The 18,546-nt window shown below is 42.4% G+C and overlaps 1 protein-coding gene across 2 annotated transcripts in view; it reads left to right on the top strand.

The window, feature by feature from the left end:
* Positions 1–18,129, top strand: part of MSI1 (musashi RNA binding protein 1) — a 32,374-nt gene extending 14,245 nt beyond the window's left edge. The window contains exons 8-15 of one of the 2 annotated variants that reach the window (XM_044289406.1): positions 7,505–7,587; positions 7,884–8,001; positions 9,176–9,256; positions 9,524–9,580; positions 10,659–10,715; positions 10,984–11,117; positions 13,746–13,807; positions 16,965–18,129. In XM_044289406.1, coding sequence (XP_044145341.1) covers positions 7,505–7,587; positions 7,884–8,001; positions 9,176–9,256; positions 9,524–9,580; positions 10,659–10,715; positions 10,984–11,117; positions 13,746–13,787 — 572 coding nt within the window. In that variant the 3' untranslated portion in view covers positions 13,788–13,807; positions 16,965–18,129. The remainder of the gene's footprint in view (positions 1–7,504; positions 7,588–7,883; positions 8,002–9,175; positions 9,257–9,523; positions 9,581–10,658; positions 10,716–10,983; positions 11,118–13,745; positions 13,808–16,964) is intronic. The other variant, XM_044289415.1, reaches the window with a different exon arrangement.
* Positions 18,130–18,546: the final 417 nt, after the last annotated feature.

Genomic DNA, 18,546 nt, shown 5'->3' with positions numbered 1-18,546 from the left:
ATAGTAATCAATTATCAATACTAGTATCTTAGACCAATCAATAATAGTATTGTAAATAGTCAAGCTGTGTTCATACACAGAGGAGTTCTGACCTTTTTAGACAGAAAGAATAGTATGGCAGATTGTCCACAAATATGGTATCCCCTTTCGGAAAATAAAAAAAAAATGTTAAATAGAACATAATGTAGACAATTTGAGGAGAAAATAAAAACTTTGTTGTCGACACTAACCAATCACAGCCAAGATTTCATTTCTTTGGTTCACTTGAAAAATTAAAGGGAACCTGTCACCTGAATTTTGGGTATAGAGCTGAGGACATGGGTTGCTAGATGGCCGCTAGCATATCCGCAATATCCAGTCCCCATAGCTCTGTATGCTTTTATTGTTAAAAAAAAACGATTTGATACATATGCAAATTAACATAAAAGAGTCATATCTTACTTGTGTGACCAGAGAAGAGTAATATTTTCAAGCTCTGACTCATTTCAGGGTAATTTGCATATGTATCAAATCGGTTTTTATACACAATAAAAGCACACAGAGCTATGGGGACTGGATATGGCGGATGTGCTAGTGGCCATCTAGCAACCCATGTCCTCAGCACTATACCCAAAATCCTGGTGACAGGTTCCCTTTAAAGCTCAGTTGTAATTATGGTTGGTATGGTCAACAGAGATGGTTTTTATAAATTTGCCCCATATGCCTCTCATTGGGTTGCATTTTATCTTAGTTTTGTGTCCACTGACAACTAAGGTCTCTTTTTGGCCCTACAGTTACACCTTGACGAAACGCCCACTGTCTTTTGATGCCAGGCGCTGCAGGTCCCAAGTCTGCAAAGAAGAATTTAGACACAGTTTATAAAAGCCTTATAACAATTTCTGACCTCCCTTTGCCCAATGTGCAGTGTATAGAGGAAACAACAGTGTCACTGCTGCTGTTGGACCTGGCGATCACTTGATCACTGGGCATCTTCTTCCATGGCAGAGCTGCTGGGTCTTAGTAGACTCCGATTAGCGCATTAGAGAGGGCTATTTTCTCTGAACAAGTGATGTCCCCCAAAGATCATTTATAAGCACTTGGGGGACATATTATGTTACAAAAGTACAGTCAAACGTAAGAAAAATAGTGTATTATAAAATGTAATAAGAATTTTTAAAATTCCACTTCCACAAAAAGGTGATATAGCATTAAATACATTAGCTTGAACAACTATTACTAAAAAAATTCCTATTAGTTATCTACACAATCGTAAATTACCCGAAGGATTAATTGATCTGGATATTTAGTGTGAAATGTGAACTGCAAAAAAAATAAACAAAAAGGCAAAAATAGCTTTTAACATATTCGCATAGACCAAAAATGATATAAAGCTGGAAAATTTTAATTTCTCCCACATAAAACAGTTGGGTTCATTTATCAAACTGGTGTAAAGTAGAACTGGCTTAGTTGCCCATAGCAACTAATCAGATTACACCTTTCATTTTTGACAGCTCCTTTGGAAGATGAAAGCAGGAATCTGATTGGTTGGTATGGGCAACTAAGCCAGTTCTACTTTAAACCAGTTTGATAAATGACTCTAAATGTCTCATACAGCCACGTCAATAAAAGATAACGTTATGGCAAAGACAATAACATGAAGCCTGCCTTTGAGGCCTGGTCAATAAGGGGACATGAGAAAAAAATGTCATATGCCTTGATAAGAAGTTGGAAGCATCCAGAGGAACAGTGTGTACTCATACAGCGTGATGAAAGGGGTTGTCCAGGATTAGAAAAACATGGCTGCTTTAATTCAAAAACAGCATCACCATTGTCCACAGGTCGTGTGTGGTATTACAACTCTGCCTCATTGACTCCAATAGAGCTGAGCTGCAATACCAGACACAACCTGTGGACGGGGATGGTGCTGTTTTTGGTAGAAAGCAGCCATGTTTTTCTAATGCTGGAGAAAGGGCTTGTTCATTTTAAAGAATTCCCGTTCAGTTACTTCTAACAACAAAAGGGAGGGTCCTGGGTTTATTCGAGAACCTGTCAGCAGTTTCATGCTAACCTATCCATGGGCAGAATGAAATACTGAGGAAATTATAAAGATCTATGGGGCAGATTTATGAAAACTGTGTAAAAGAAAAACTGCTCTCCCCGGACACTACTGTGTTCCAGTTTTTAAAACATAGGGGGAGAGTTATAAATCTCTCTTAATTAAAAGCTGCTTTGTTGCCCATGGCACCCAATCACAGTGCAGCTTTCATGTTGTATTCAGCTCATGAGAAATTAAAGATGCATTATGATTGGTTGCTATAGGAAAAAAAAAATACAGGTGGAGATTTATCAAAGGTAATGTAAAGGAAAACTGTCTTAGTTGCCCATAGCAACCAATCAGCTTCCACCTTTCATTTTCAAAAGGAGCTCTGAAAAATGAAAGGAGGAATCTGATTGGTTGCTGTGGGCAAGTAAGCCAGTTTTCCTTTACACCAGTTATGATAAATCTCCCCTCTAGTTTTTTACAATCCAGGAGCCTGTCAGTATTGTATGTGGCCCATGAGGACAGTATGGATCTACCAACAGTTTCCCTCTGTCTAATAAATACATTAATTCCCCATAATATTTCATTTATAGGTCACCTTTTCTCATAGCTCTGTGCTGTGCTATTCTTCTGTCATTACTTCTGAATATTTAGGAATAAATTGACGACTGCATGTTACTATTCCCCTTGTAAATGTGTTGTGTATGTAGACACTGTCAGCACTGATTGGGGCGTCTCAGCGTGTACAGCGACACCTCCCCTCAACTATTAGTACCCAGTTGTCAATTCATTCATACATTTCTAGGAGGAATAACCGAGGAATGTCACAAAGCAGAATCGTGAATGCATTAATGAAGTATACCAGTAGTTACAACATGTGGCGGGGTTCTTCTTTAAAGAGGACATGTTGATTCTCCAGACATGTCTGCTTTTGTAATTGAATTCCCTAAAGTAGACGGCCTCTTTTGGGTGTATAGCCAAATGTGCTGTCCTGGTCCCATCTCATTCATGGTTGAGTAGAGCAGTAGGAAGCTATGCACCAGGGACTTTCTACAAATTTCCCGCCTTTTACAAAAATGTATGCAATTACAGAATATCTGTATAATGATAGGATGCGGTTAGACTTCCTTGCAGGGCAGATTTTGTACAATGACGTGAACGTGTAGCCTATTCGTCCAAGTCCATTGTACTATAATTTACAGTATATACCACATGTATACTACATACTATAATTTATCTTTTTACCAGGATATGCAGGGTAACAAAGCTAGCATCTGTAAATGGGTGTGATGTAAAATTGCGACGTGAAGAATAAATGTACTTCAGGAGTTGGAAACCTGATGAGGAAGCCTAATGCCTTAGGCCTCATTCACACGTCAGTGATTTTGAGCCAAAACCTGGTGCGGCTCCAAACACAGAACAGCTGCAGATCTTTCCCTTATACCTGATGTCTGTGGAGGCTCCAATCCTGGTTTTGGCTCACAATCACTGATGGAAATCACTGACCAAGCACTGACGTTCCCACATTGCGGCATTCACATGAGACAAAAACCATGGGCACATTCGATGAGTGGGGGTTTCAGATACCTTGCTAACTGGCTGCATGATTTTGTCCGATAATACCGCAGTTTTGCCCATAAAACCATGCTGCCATTAACAATTATGTTGAAGGGGTTATTCCACAAAAACTATTACTATGCAATAAATAGGACATTTCAAAAGAAGTATTATTGTAGTATACATGCAATAAAAATATTGTACATGACATTTTCCTCTCTGGTAGCGCCCCCTGCTGTTTATCTTTCTCTTTTATTCACTTATGGACTATTATGCTCAGTAGCTTCCCGCCTCCTCTCAGTGTTAGCATAGAGATCTCATAGAGAAGCGGTCCAGACACCTTTCATTCAGTCACCCCCACTTCTAAATTCATAGAAATGTGTATCTATATCTCTCTAAACAGTGGAGAAGGACATTGTGGGGGCATTATCTACCATATATATCTCTGGGGCTTCTATCCAGGGTGGAAAGGGATTAAGGCTACTTTCACACTTGCGGCAGAAGAATCCGACAGGCAGTTCCGTCACCGGAACTGCCTGACGGATCCGGCAAAACGTATGCCAACGGATGGCATTTTAAGACTGATCAGGATCCTGATTCGTCTTACAAATGCATTGAATTTTTTTTCGGTCTGCGCATGCATAGACCGGAAGGACGGATCCGGCATTCCGGTATTCTGAATGCCGAATCCGACACTAATACATTCCTATGGAAAAAATTGCCGGATCTGGCATTCCGGCAAGTATTCAGTGTTTTTGGCCGGAGATAAAACCGTAGCATGCTGCGGTTTTATCTCCATCCTGATCAGTCGAAAAGACTGAACTGAAGACATCCTGATGCATCCTGAACGGATTACTCTCCATTCAGAATGCAAGGGGATAATCCTGATCAGTTCTTTTCCGGTATAGAGCCCCTAGGACGGAACTCTATGGGCTCTTTCACACTTGCGTTGTTCTGTTCCGGCATAGAGTTCTGTCGTCGGGGCTCTATGCCGGAAGAATCCTGATCAGGATTATCCCCATGCATTCTGAATGGAGAGAAATCCGTTCAGGATGCATCAGGATGTCTTCAGTTCCGGACCGGAACGTTTTTTGGCCGGAGAAAATATCGCAGCATGCTGCGCTTTTTGCTCTGGCCAAAAATCCTGAACACTTGCCGCAAGGCCGGATCCGGAATTAATGCCCATTGAAAGGCATTAATCCGGATCCGGCCTTAAGCTAAACGTCGTTTCGGCGCATTACCGGATCCGACGTTTAGCTTTTTCTGAATAGTTACCATGGCAGCCAGGACACTAAAGTCGTGGCAGCCATGGTAAAGTGTAGTGGGGAGCAGCATACTTACCATCCGTGCAGCTCCCGGGGCGCTTCAGAGTGATGTCAGGGTGCCCCACGCGCACGGATGACGTGATCGCATGGACACGTCATCCATGCGCATGGGGCGGTCTGACGTCATTCTGGAGCGCCCCGGGAGCCGCACGGGCGGTAAGTATACTGCTCCCCCGCTAACCACTACTACTATGGCAACCAGGACTTTAATAGCGTCCTGGCTGCCATAGTAACACTGAACGCATTTTGAAGACTGATCCGTCTTCAAATGCTTTCAGTTCACTTGCGTTTTTCCGGATCCGGCGTGTAATTCCGGCAAATGGAGTACACGACGGATCCGGACAACGCAAGTGTGAAAGAGGCCATATGCCGGAAAAGAAAAACGCTAGTGTGAAAGTACCTTAAGAAGAACATTGCATAGCATCCTGGGAAATGCGGGTGCTTGATTGTCTCATGTGGGCTGCTGCCCACACACAGAAAGGGAAGAAAGTCCTGCAGATAATTGAGTAAATTTGTGGGATAATCCCTTCAATTGTTATATGGTTTTGTGGGTAAAATGCAGTATTACTAGCAAAATGATGCAGCCATGCAGCTGACTCAACCCTAACAGTGTCTGAACCATGTAGGCTGCCTTCACACGCGGCAGATTTTGTGACAGGAAATTCTGCGACTGAAAATCAGTTCCATTCATTTGAATGGGGCAGGACTTGGATTTCTGCAATCTCCATTCAGGTGAATGGAACTGCTACAAAATCTCCCGTGTGTGAATGCACCCTTAGGGCTCATGCACACGACCGCATGAGCCCTAAGGCTGCATCCATTCACGGCTATAGACCGGTTTATAAAACAGGGTAGTTAGAACCAAGGATTAGGACACCTGCCAGGAATTGTATTTGTGAGCCGTGTCTCATGTTGAGGTAGAAAATAGTTGAAAAGTTTGAAATCCTCTTTTAGATGTAGGAATGTATGAAATGTTCCAAGATAAAATATTCAGCGCTGGACCTGAGAGGAGGCATTGCTCTGAATTCAGTGAGGGTTGTGTCTGCACTAAAGCGTATAATGGTGCCATTGTTTCTGACTGCAGAAGGTTCTGACACAGCTCCATATGCCGAGCGCTTGTCACAATGACCAGTCGGCGCGGTATATGATACTTGTGCTACGCTATTGTCCGCTGAGCTCACGGTGGTGCAGAACTGAGACTAGGTGCAAGGGACAAAATGTGAGGAGGCATCAAGTATAATGCTGAATTCCTAATAAATTAGAACTGTCTGTACATGGAAATCTGAAGGATACCTTCATAGAACCCACACGATACAGACACTCAGTGCCCAAATAATACCACCATACTATACTTAAATAATAACCTCTATATAGTATCCAAATAAGGGTACATGCACACGAACATTGTTTGTTTCCGTGTCCGTTCCGTTTTTTTTTTTGCGGATAGGATGCGGACCCATTCATTTAAATGGGTGTCCGCATCAGTATGTCCGTTCCGTAGCCCCGCAAAAAAAAATAGAACATGTCCTATTCTTGTCCGTTTTAGGCATTGTTACAATGAATCTGCAAAAAAAAAAAACGGATGGCATATGGATGTCATCCGTTTTTTTTTTTTGCAGACCGCAAAACACGTACGGTCGTGTGCATGTAGCCTAATACTGCTGCTATATTGGTTAAATCCCTGGTTTTCTAGGGTAGTGAAGGGGATAATTCTTTTGTGGTCTGACCTCCTCACTAGCTAATGCTGCATTTCCCATTGCTTCCTACTGGGCGCTGTTTTAAGGGGTTGTCAGATTCATGTATTTATTTAAAGGAAGGAAACCTATTTGAATCATAATTTTTTTTATATTTACAGTCCCAAACCCTCTCTCTATTCTAGCACCGCCACTCCTATTCTCCCTGCCACTGCAGCCATGTCTTAATGTTTTGGCTGCAAGTATGATGTGTGCCTATACTGCTCTTGACTGCTGCAGCCATTCATTGGCATCTGCAGTATACGCCACAAGACCACCAAGGCCATTGATTGGCTGCAGAGGTCACATGTGGCATATGGGCACATATGAGTATATGCACCCTTGCTTCATCTGCCAACCCTTCCTTCTTTTTCTTGCTTGGCAGGGCCAGGTTCCTGCATAATCTTCTCGCCTGGCCCTCTCATTCAAGAAGGAGAGGAAGCAGGAGGAGCAAGTGTGCACAGAGTGGCTTGGGCCTGCCCTCAAAGCACTGGGCTGCTCATTTGCATATAAATATGGCGTATGGGCTCATTCACATGTCACAGTCAATTTGCCATTTTTTTATACGATTTTCTCGAAAATGTGGAGTTTTGCAGTCATGCAGCAAAAATGATGATATGACCGTCCTGTGTAAATATTATTTAATATTAAAGCGCCGTTCATTCCATGGCGCTTTACATATGAACCCACCGTAAGTAACAAAAGCCTAGTTTTGGGTAGAGCTGCACATGATATAAACCTCCACCCGTAATACTTACCATAAAAGTGACCACGGAACTGTAATATCTTTTTGCGGATTGTTTTACATTAGTACTGTCTATTTCAAAGCAAAGCTATGTAGCCTGCCTGACGCCTGATTGTACCTGCAGGATTTGGATTTGTAACTTTTGAAGGGGAAGATATTGTTGAGAAAGTCTGCGAAATTCACTTCCATGAGATCAACAATAAAATGGTAAGTGGGATTCCATAAAACTTTTTTGGTCGCTTAGATCGGATGAAGGAGCGGGCAACAAAGGGGGGTCAATACATAAATAGGGACCTTATTCATTCAGAATTGTGGCAAAGCTGAGTGACAATGCGTGTGAGCTGTAGTGGCCGTCATACCGATTGTCATCCAGCTGCCCAGAAACCTTTAGAATGAAAATATAGCTAAATAATATATGAAGTCTTCACACAAGAGGACGACTCAAGGATGCACATCTCTATTATGTGTCACATGTAAAGCTAGGTTACTCATTTTATTTTTAGGTCGAATGTAAGAAGGCACAGCCGAAGGAGGTGATGTCACCAACAGGCTCTGTACGGGGACGATCTCGAGTGATGCCATATGGAATGGACGCCTTCATGCTGGGAATAGGCATGCTAGGTAACTGTAGATAGATATTGAGGTAGATTGAACTGGGCAATAGATGAGCACAGGTTCCCTCTAGTGGTCACAAGCGGTTGCTACACCCCTGAAACCAGACATTTTTATATTTCTTAAAAAACAGCTTCTAACATTATGCCACATTTAACAAAAACATTAATATAGTATACCTTTAAAATAATGAGCCGTATCATTATTAAATGTACCCTAGTTTTTGAAAGTATAATGCACATCTGCAAAAAATGGTGCACAAATAGTCATTAAATGATAGTTCTTTAGATATGATTAAAATGATGCATAAGTAAAATGTCACGCAACAGGCTGAATATAAATTTGTCATCTAAATCCGTAAGAAAGCTGAATGTACAGACGCCAATTGTTAACTTCCTAGCAAATAGAATACCTGGTATTAGAATGGATGTGCACTGTATAACTTAAGGCTATTGGCTATTGAAGGCTATACCTTCAGTGGCAATTTTTTTATTATTGCATTCTGCCGTACACATTTTTTCAGTTGGTCTTTATTAAAAAATTTCAGCCACTTTATCTGTTCACTTGCAGAGCAGGGTTCTTTGTTTACACTGAATCCTGTCATCTGACGGCTCATGTGAATCCCTTATTATGTGATCTGAAGCGCATAAACACTTATTTAAGCCATATTCTTATCAGTGTGACAGGTATTGAGCTGTGATGAGTATTTATGAGCTGTCAAGAGCTCAAAGAAATGGGTTACAGACTGAGCAGACAATTCTGCAGGGTGATGGGACTGGTGGTAAATAGAAACTTGACAGTCTGCATTTTTTATTTTTTTTATGTTTTAGTAAAGACCAATTGAAAAAATTATTTTTATCCGGAAATGAGTAGAATGCGTAATAAAAAAATAAATCGGTCTTTATATTACTTAAATAGGTAAAGAGGTAAAGCTGCATAGTAAAGACTAAAACACCAAGTTCAGAAAGGATGCCAATGTATTGTAATGTTCGCATGCATACTTACATACAGAAGAACTGACGGCATGTGCTGACACATCCATGTGTAGTAGTAGAACTAATCACCACTACGTGACTATATACATAGGAAACCCATCCTAGAAAACGAATACCCACATAATGTCCTTCTGGTGATTCCATGATGATTTCTTCAGGGTTCTATTATTTTATGTTTTTTTTTGTAGGCTATCCTGGTTTCCAGGCAGCTACTTACGCCAGTCGCAGCTACACGGGCATTGCACCAGGGTATACTTACCAGTTTCCAGGTAAGTCAGATGTACCATTATTATAGTGTTTAACGTGCATGTTGCTTCCCTGCAGTGGACTAATGGTGGCAGATTAGTGTAAAGACGTCACTGCCTTTGTCAGTTCATATGTCCATTCAAGGATTGGGAGTGTCAGCAGTAATATACATTTCCTGGTTTTTTTCATTGGCACTGGGTGGTTTTGGTCAACTATTCCATACTCATTGCCAGTCACCTCTGTAGGCTGGGCTTCTAGCCATTCCTAAGCTGTTTCACGTTTCGTTTTAGAATTTCGTGTAGAGAGAACCCCTCTCCCGGGCACCCCCGTCCTCCCAGAACTAACAGGTCAGTCCCATTAACTTCTTAAACCTCACCAATGAGGAGAACAGCATAAGCAGAGTGTGAGCTGGTGCCCGCCGTGCTCTGTGGGTAATGAGGACTGCATCTGGCACTTCACTGGTGGCCTTTTAGCAGAAGATAAGGTGTCATCTTGTCCAGGACAATTCATATTGGATGTTCCGTCTAACATACGAGTGCTCACAGCAGTATTCTTCCTTGTGTGGGTGAATCGGTTGCTGTCCTATGACTTCCCATCTACAGATGTGGGGAGACGTGTGGACTAGTTTCTTCCTCTTTTCCTCTTTTCTTTCTTAAACAAGGAGACTCTTCTCATTGTGACCTTGTGTCAGTCTGCCGTGCATCCTCCTAAGGGAGCTGATATGTGCACATATCAGCAGCTATCTCCTGCTACAATATGGAAAAACATTTATTTTACTTGATATGTAGAGAACAATTTCATGTGAAATATTAGACTTTCTACATTTTTTTCTAAATATTTTTTATTATTTCTGGATTAATTTAGATTCTGTTGTTAAATCAGAAAATCAGCTTTGGTGGTATTTTTATCTGTCTACCTCTACTCCTCACTCTGCAGCTCAATAGCTGTTGTTCAATGGCTGTTGCTTCCGACTTCCCCATACACATGCATGCAAGAATAACCGAGCATGCACATGTCAAGAGAGGAGACAACCACTGCCAGGGACCTCTCCTTCCAGAACCAAAGGGTCAGGAATTGAAAGTCAACTTGCCCGATCCTTCTTTCTAGAGTCAGGAGGCCCCTATACACATTCGTTGGCCAGCCCCACCAGAATTGGTGGGTTCGGCTGATGGTAATCTAATGTGTATGGGGGGCCTTCATGCTTTTGGTTTTCTTCTTCGTCCAGGAGCTGAAATCTCCACAGTATAGCTCTGTTTCTGTGTATCGTCTTGCATGTTCCACGAGTATTTGCTGACTAGAGCAGTATTCATTAGTCTGGTGGCATCATACTTTCTTGCATGTTTTTAAGAAGAAATCCTAATCATGCTTGTGGATGTTGGTTCTAGTTTTGCTGTATTCTAAGTGCAGTTGTCTTATGTTTTTCAGCAATTCCATTGACTGCATATGGACCAGTAGCGGCAGCAGCTGCGGCCGTGGTGAGAGGTAACCAGCCTATTATCAATGCATTGAGAACATTGTATAAAATGAGTAGTCAGGAATAGAGGATTGTTGGGTTACAGGACAAAGTTTTAACATTTTTCAGTAGAAGATTCACAACGAACTGGGCAGGAAGACGAAGCATGTCTAGATTACTTGCTGGATTTGTATAGCTTTCCAAGTGGAGGGGACAGAGCTGGGGGTAGAGTGTAGGGGGCTGTCTGTAAGATCTACTTTTTTACTTTATAAACAAGGCTCCACTCCACTCGCACAGGGGGTTTTCTGGGAACCAGCAGCCCAGGGCCAATGGCAGAACTTTATGGAGCAGCCAATCAAGAATCCGCAGTCAGCAGCTACATCAGTGCAGCAAGTCCCGCACCAAGCACTGGCTTCGGACACAGCCTTGGGGTAAGTGTCTTAAGTTCAGATTTGTATAACAATGCCTTTTCATAGTTAGGGTCCATTCACACGTCCGTTTTTTCTTTCCTGATCTGTTCCGTTTTTTGCGGAACAGAGCAGGACCAGATCTGGACCCATTCATTTTCAATGGGTCCTGGAAAAAATCGGACAGCACAATGTGTGCTGTCCGTTTCCGTTGTTCCGTTCCGCATGTCCGATTAAATATAAAACATGTCCTATTCTTTTCCGCAAAAATCGGATCCTGGTACAATACAAAGTCAATGGTTCCGCAAAAAACGGAAGACATTCGTATGTCATTACGTATGTCATCCGTTTTATGCGGAATCCGTTCCTGGAAATTAAATCCTGCCCACAGAAATCACTTATTCAAGTCAAACAACTTTATTTGCTTTGTGAAATTTATACATGTTTCCGTTTTTTGCGGATCCGCAAAAAACGGATGACATACGGATGACATACGGAAACATTTTCAGGAACAACGGATCCGCAAAAAACGGACCGAAATTCGGGATATAGAAAAATACTGACGTGTGAATGTAGCCTTACAGAATATTTATGAAGATAGAAACTGAAATATTGTAGTTGATGTAAAGTAGACTTCCTTTTTCAGCAGATTTGTACCTATAAAGCCCCTTTCACACGAGCGAGTTTTTCGCGCGGGTGCAATGCGTGACGTGAACACATTGCACCCGCACTGAATCCGGACCCATTCCTTTCCATGGGGCTGTGCACACGAGCGATGATTTTCACGCATCACTTGTGCGTTGCGTGAAAATCGCAGCATGTTCTATATTCTGCGTTTTTCACGCAATGCAGGCCCCATAGAAGTGAATAGGGCTGCGTGAAAATCATCAAGCAAGTGCGGATGCGGTGTTATTTTCACACACGGTTGCTAGGAGACGATCGGGATGGGGACCCGATCATTATTATTTTCCCTTATAACATGGTTATAAGGGAAAATAATAACATTCTTAATACAGAATGCATAGTACAATAGGGCTGGAGGGGTTAAAAAAATAAAATAAATAATATAACTCACCTTAATCCACTTGACCGTGCAGCCCGGCTTCTCTTCTGTCTTCTCCTTTGCTGTGCACAGGAAAACGACCTTTGATGGCGTCACTGCGCTCATCACATGGACCGTCACATGATCCATCACCATGGTAAAAGATCATGTGATGGACCATGTGATGAGCGCAGTGACATCATCAAAGATCCTATTCCTCATAGAAGAAGACAGAAGAGAAGCCAGGTTGCGCGACCAAGTGGATTAAGGTGAGTTAAATTATTTTTTTTAACCCCTCCAGCTCTATTGTACTATGTATTCTGTATGAGGAATGCTCTTATTTTCCCTTATAACCATGTTATAAGGTAAAATAATAAAATCTACACAACACCAAACCCAAACTTCTGTGAGGGAGTTCGGGTCTGGGTACCAAACATGCTGATTTTTCTCACGAATGCATCCGGCCCCAATCCGCAATGCCTGTGTGAAAGGGGCCTAACACTGGCTGAACTGTTACATGTGCGCTTGGCAGCTGAAGGCATCTGTGTTGGTCCTATGTTAGTATGTGCCCGCATTGCTGAGAAACATGATGTTTTTATATATAAAAATGAGCATCTAGTAGCAACTAGGGCTACTGCACTTATATTGACAGTGCCAGACAGTGAAAACGTCATCACACTTGTCTGGTCCTGTCAATCAAAGTGCGGAGGGCACAGCCGTCGCAGAGAGAGCAGAGCCTCTAGGTGTAACAGCAACGCCCCCGTTGCTCCTAGAGGCTCACTTGCATATATTAAAACTTCATTTTTCTCAAGCAACTACTTGTTCAGGAAAACCAGTTGTAGTCACACAGTATCCATGTTGAAAGTTCTCTCTTTATTATTCCAACAATGACGTACAGGAAAATGACAACATTTCTCTGTATGTCATTATTGGACGGACTGTTGAAGGTGGATGCTGTGTCTAAATCAGTTTTCTGGACTGATACAGTAGAAGTGAGGACTATCCCACATATTGCACGCAGACAACCAAATATTCTCTGTGGTCGATGCTGTTCTGCGTCCCTAGACCGCTCACTGGTTGTCCCTCAGTTTTATCGGGCTGTGAACATGGTGGACCTCATGATCACCTGGTTAATTTCAAATGGAAACCCTGGTAAAGAAATTAATAGCTGCATTTTATTCAGGGTGGTTTCACGCATTTAAGCATTTATTTATCTTTTTAAACATGATTTTTCTGAAAAAAACCTTTAGGGTTCATTCACACAGGATAGGTCGGCTGTGGATTTGCAACGTGGAGAATCTGCTGCGTATTTCCCTGTATTCCACAGCAGCAAAAGCCACACCGAATCGTGCAGATTTTGTTGCAGAATTCATAGCATAAATTCTGCTGGTTTGTCCCAGATTTTAAATTCTGTATTGGAAAAGGTGAAATTGCGGCGAAAGTCCACAGCATAAATTAATACGCTGCAGATTTACAATCCGCACTGCAGGTTAAGATATGTGTGGATTCAGTTGCGGTTTCTTTAAAATCTCATCAATGTGCTTGTCCTTGACTGTACATGTCCACGCCAGTAGTGCTTTTCTGAATTAATGAGGGTTCTTCTTCCCCAGGGTCCTCTGATCGCCACGGCTTTTACTAACGGATACCACTGAATTCACAGATCACAATGGAGGTTAGTCGGAATATTTCAATCTAATCTAGAAACAGGTTCTGCTATTACATAACTAATCCAAGAGGTCTACTGTGCTCTCAAAGGCTTTCTATGAAATCCACATGCACAGCCAACTGACCTTGGATGGGAAGCTTTGTGACTTTAATTTCAGCATTTAGTCCCTTCTCTAGAATTTCAGTAGATTACATGTTTGGCGAGAGTAACATGAACAACTGTAATAATGTAGTGTCACACAGAGTAAAACATCAGGACGCCTTCACAATAAGTAGATTTTGTTGCAGAAATTTCTGCAACTAAAATGAGTTCTATTCATTTGAATGGGATTTGCAGAAAACCGTGCGCTTGCTGCCAAAACAACCCAATTCAGATGAATGGAACTCATTTTCAGTCGCAAAAATTTCCGCAACAAAATCTACTGTGTAGGAAGGCACCCTTAGCCTATGTTCACAAAGCTAAAATCCGCTGCGCAAAAAACGGTAGCAAAAAGTAGGCTGATCTGCCACTGTTCACGCGCTAAAGACCACTACCTATTTTAGCCCTAACCCATAGACTAAAATAAAGAACACAGCAAAAATCCTCTGTAAAGAAGAAACATGCTTCTACTGAAGTGGATTTAAAATAAGCGCAGAAAAAAAATGTCACCATGTGCATTTTCCCATTAAAGTCAGTGGGAAGCTGTTGTTGGCTTTTTGATAGCGCATTCTGCTCTTCATGGCAGATTTTAACAGTGTGAACATATCCTCAAGTTGCCACCATGGTTTTTCTTAGTACAAGCAGCCACAACGCTAGGATATGCTATCCAATGTCAAATCGGGGACCCGCGCATCTGTCTCTAGAACGGAGGGCCCAAAGTTCCTAGTGATATGCCACCATTGTTTGGGCTGAGACAATTAAATGGTACCCTGTGGGCTAGGTATGCCAGTGTATGCCTACTTGGCTCTGTCTATAGTATCCATCACACTTAACGGAGATAACAAAAAATCATTAACATTTTATTCTTAAAAACCATAGTAGTAAATGTCTTACGCGTTTCAAACTTGGTTCTGCCCTGTGGTAGACTTTTTTTTTTTAAATGCAGGCATGAACAGGTGCACATACTATGTACCACAATTAACCCTACCATTGCTGAACATTTTTTGTCATGTGCCTGCATGCTTCTGCCTTCTTTGGAGCTAGACGTCGAGAGATATTTCCAACATATGACTACAATAAAAGGCAGAGGAGGCACCAAGTGCTGTTACTGCCGTAGGCATAATTCACTTGGCAGAGCATGCCTCTGCATGAAATCAGAGGCATGGGGAGGTACCCAAAGAAGTCTTTGAGTGCAGTGTTCTCCTATGAGCAGGAACTCCCATGATTGTTCCTGAATGGAAAGTAAGGAAGCACACAATCCCGAAGCAAGCCATGTGATCCTTAGCCTCCTGCACATAAACTTGTGCGCCCCGTGGTCGTGCTGCGGCCTGCAGAATGCGGGTTGCAATGCACGAACACCGTCCGTGGGGCAGCCGCAGCAGATCGCAAACCCATTCGCTTTAATGGGTCCGCGATCTGGCCATTCTGCAAAAAGATAGGACATGTTCTATCTTTTTGCGGAACAGAAGTATGGTATGAAACCCCACGGAAGGACTCCTTAGTGCTCCATTCCGTGCTTCCGTTCCGCACCATTCCACATCTTCAGATTTGCGGACCCATTGAAGAGAATGGGTCCGCATCCGTGATGCAATATGCCCACAGAACGGCACCCGTGTATTGCGGATCCGCAAATGCTGTCCGCGATACGGCAACAGGAAGCACACATTCGTGTGCAGGAGGCCTTATACAGAGACAGAGCTGAGACTGCAGCCTCAGGCCACAATTCCATTATAATGTAGGATCCTTACAATTTTTCTTTTGTAATTTAAAGGATCTGTCACCTTGTTTGACCATATTAAGCTCTCACCATTGCCACTGTTTAATAAAATACCTTCTCTCCTGCAGTGGTTTTGTTTCTTATATTCATGCTTTCATTTTGCTAAAAAAGCGATCTTTGTATTTTGCAAATGAACCCTGAAGGTGCCCAGAGGGGCGTTATTCTTCACCCTCTGAGCCCAGTAACGCGCCTGTGCCATCCAACCGCTCCTGAGGGCAACAGCGATAAGAAGACGTCACTGGGCTCGGCACATGCCCAGTGACACTTTTGAGGCTGTTGCCCTCAGGAGCAGATGGATCGCACAGGCAGCAGGCGGTACTGCACCTGCGCGAGATTTCAGCCGGACGAATTGAAGATTCCAGGTGCGTGGCTTGAATGAATTAGCTGACGTAGCAGAGGGGGCGGCGCCGTTAAACTAGACTGTGGGACGTTACTGAATAGCGAGGAGGCGTGCTTGGGCTCTAAATAAAGGCGGTCTAGGCACTGCAGGGGGCGTTACTGGGCTCAGAGGGTGAAGAATAACGCCCCTCTGGGCACCTTCAGGGTTCATTTGCATAATACAAAGATCGCTTTTTTAGCAAAATGAAAGCATGAATATAAGAAACAAAACCACTGCAGGAGAGAAGGTATTTTATTAAACATGGCAATGGTGAGAGCTTAATATGGTCAAACCAGGTGACAGATTCCCTTTAATATTTATTAAAAGGGTTTTCCGGAAGTAGAATAGGTAATTTCCTTAGGATAGGTCAACAATATCAGATCAGCAAGGGAGTCAGGCCTCCGCCGATCTGATATTGATGACTTATCCTTTAATATTAGTCACGGAAAACTCCTTTAAACGCGTTTTCCGAGACTTTTATGCTGATGAACTATTTTCTGGACAGATGAGGGTCGACAACCCCCGCTGGTCAGCAGTAGCGCTGCAAGCACAGTCGTTATACAGTGTACGGCTTTGTGCTTGGTCAGCTGAGAGAAGAACGCAGTGCTGCTGCGAGCAATCAGCGAGGGTTCCGGGAGTCTGACCCCTCCGATCCGATACTGATAACCTATCCAGAAGATGGGTCATCAGTATAAAAGTCTCTGAAAACGCCTTTAACAGGGCACCAACATCTTCCACATTACTGATTCACAGTGGTCTGAGAGGAACCTACAGCCCAACCAGTCTGCTACTCTAGGGCCAATTTCACAACAGTGTAGGATCTAAAACATGATGTCGGTAGCTAATGGATTGCAATATTGTCTTTGTAGGTTCCAATGTGGAAGCTATTCATGTCCGTGACTCTGTCCCTCTCCTCTGAGATTGTCAGACGGCCACACGCCACCTTGTGTTCAAGCAGAGTAACTGGTGCCTCCTGCATAACTTTCCCTTCTCCCCAGGACGTTTTATTTATTTTTGTTTAGGTTTTTTTGTTTTGTTTTTTCTCTCCCTATTATTTCATGTCTGTCTTGTTTTTCTCTTCTTTTTGTTAGTTTTGTGTTTTCATGATAGAGGTCAGGAAAACATTTCATTTGTTCTGGTGGGATGCAGGGAAATTCTGGTACCACATGCTGAAGGGAGGGGATAGTATTTTAAGTCCAGCTGTCTGGGAATGTTTTGTTTATTTTTAACTAAAAAAAAAATATTTTTTATGTAAATTTCGGCTTTTATGACATGGAGTGGACAATGCACAAGAACAAGACAAATGTATATTTTGCTAAATGAAAAACTATTTGTAGAACAGAAATTATTTTAATTTTCTCAAAACTGGGTTGAATTTTTGTTCTCTGTAAAATATGTAAATATTGCAGACTGATCGTTCTGCTTCCTCCAGGTCTCCTCTGGTCCCGGCTTCTCCTTCGCCAATTTGGGTCCGTACTTTAGCAATATTTTTCCCATAACCTGGAAGGATTGACAGTTTTTTTTTTTATAAACTTTTTACTACAACTGAGTTCTGTCCACTGGAATAAGCTGGGGTGTTTTCAGTGCAGGAGAACGCTGAACCCCAACATTATCCTCTGTTCAAATCAACTCTGTCCGTGCCACACATCTTACCACTGCAGAGGATCTTATTAATATGACCTAGTAAACTGTCAGGGTACAACAAGAAAAAGAAATGATTGAGCTACATAGTATAGGCAAAGTCCGATATTTCTTTTTCCTGGTCATATTTGCCGGAGAGTAAAATCTTGGTATTTTCAGGTGTCTCCAAACACTTAAAATTTTGCTACATTCCTACAAGCAGGAACTAAAACCACTGCATTCCAAATTGTTGGTGTCCTGTAACGGTCTCCTCCTGCAGAGATTGTGTGATTGCACATAAAGAGTTAATTCTGAACAGGGGAAACGTACAATGCTGTATTGCAAGTTCAAAGCAATAATGTTTGTTACTGCAACTGGAATTTTTTTTAAGATAGTTAAAAAATAAATGATGAATTTTACGGTCTGTGTGGTGTATTTTTAAGTCTTAAATGTTTCTAAAATTTCAGAACCGATGTCTTATAAACTGCAGGGATCTCTTTCATTGGTTTCCTTTCATATTTGAATGTAAAAGTTAGGAGTCCCCCGATCAGGATTCTCAATCCTGCTTTAGGCCTCCTGCACACGAAGGTGTGCTTCTCGTTGCCGTATTGCCAACCGCATTTGTGGATCCGCAATACACGGACACCGTTCCGTGTTCATTCGGCATCACGGATGCGGACCCATTCACTTCAATGGGTCCGCAAATCCGGAGATGCGGAATGGTGGGGAACGGAAACACGGAACGGAACCCTACGGGAGCACTACGGATTGCTTCCATGGGGTTTCGTCCCGTACTTCCGTATCGCAAAAAGTTAGAACAGGTCCTATCTT

The sequence above is a fragment of the Bufo gargarizans genome, chromosome 1, assembly GCF_014858855.1.
Source record: "Bufo gargarizans isolate SCDJY-AF-19 chromosome 1, ASM1485885v1, whole genome shotgun sequence".
Taxonomy (NCBI): Eukaryota; Metazoa; Chordata; class Amphibia; order Anura; family Bufonidae; genus Bufo; species Bufo gargarizans.
The sequence above is the reverse complement of the archived record's forward strand: the minus strand, read 5'-3'. Positions and strand labels throughout refer to the sequence as shown.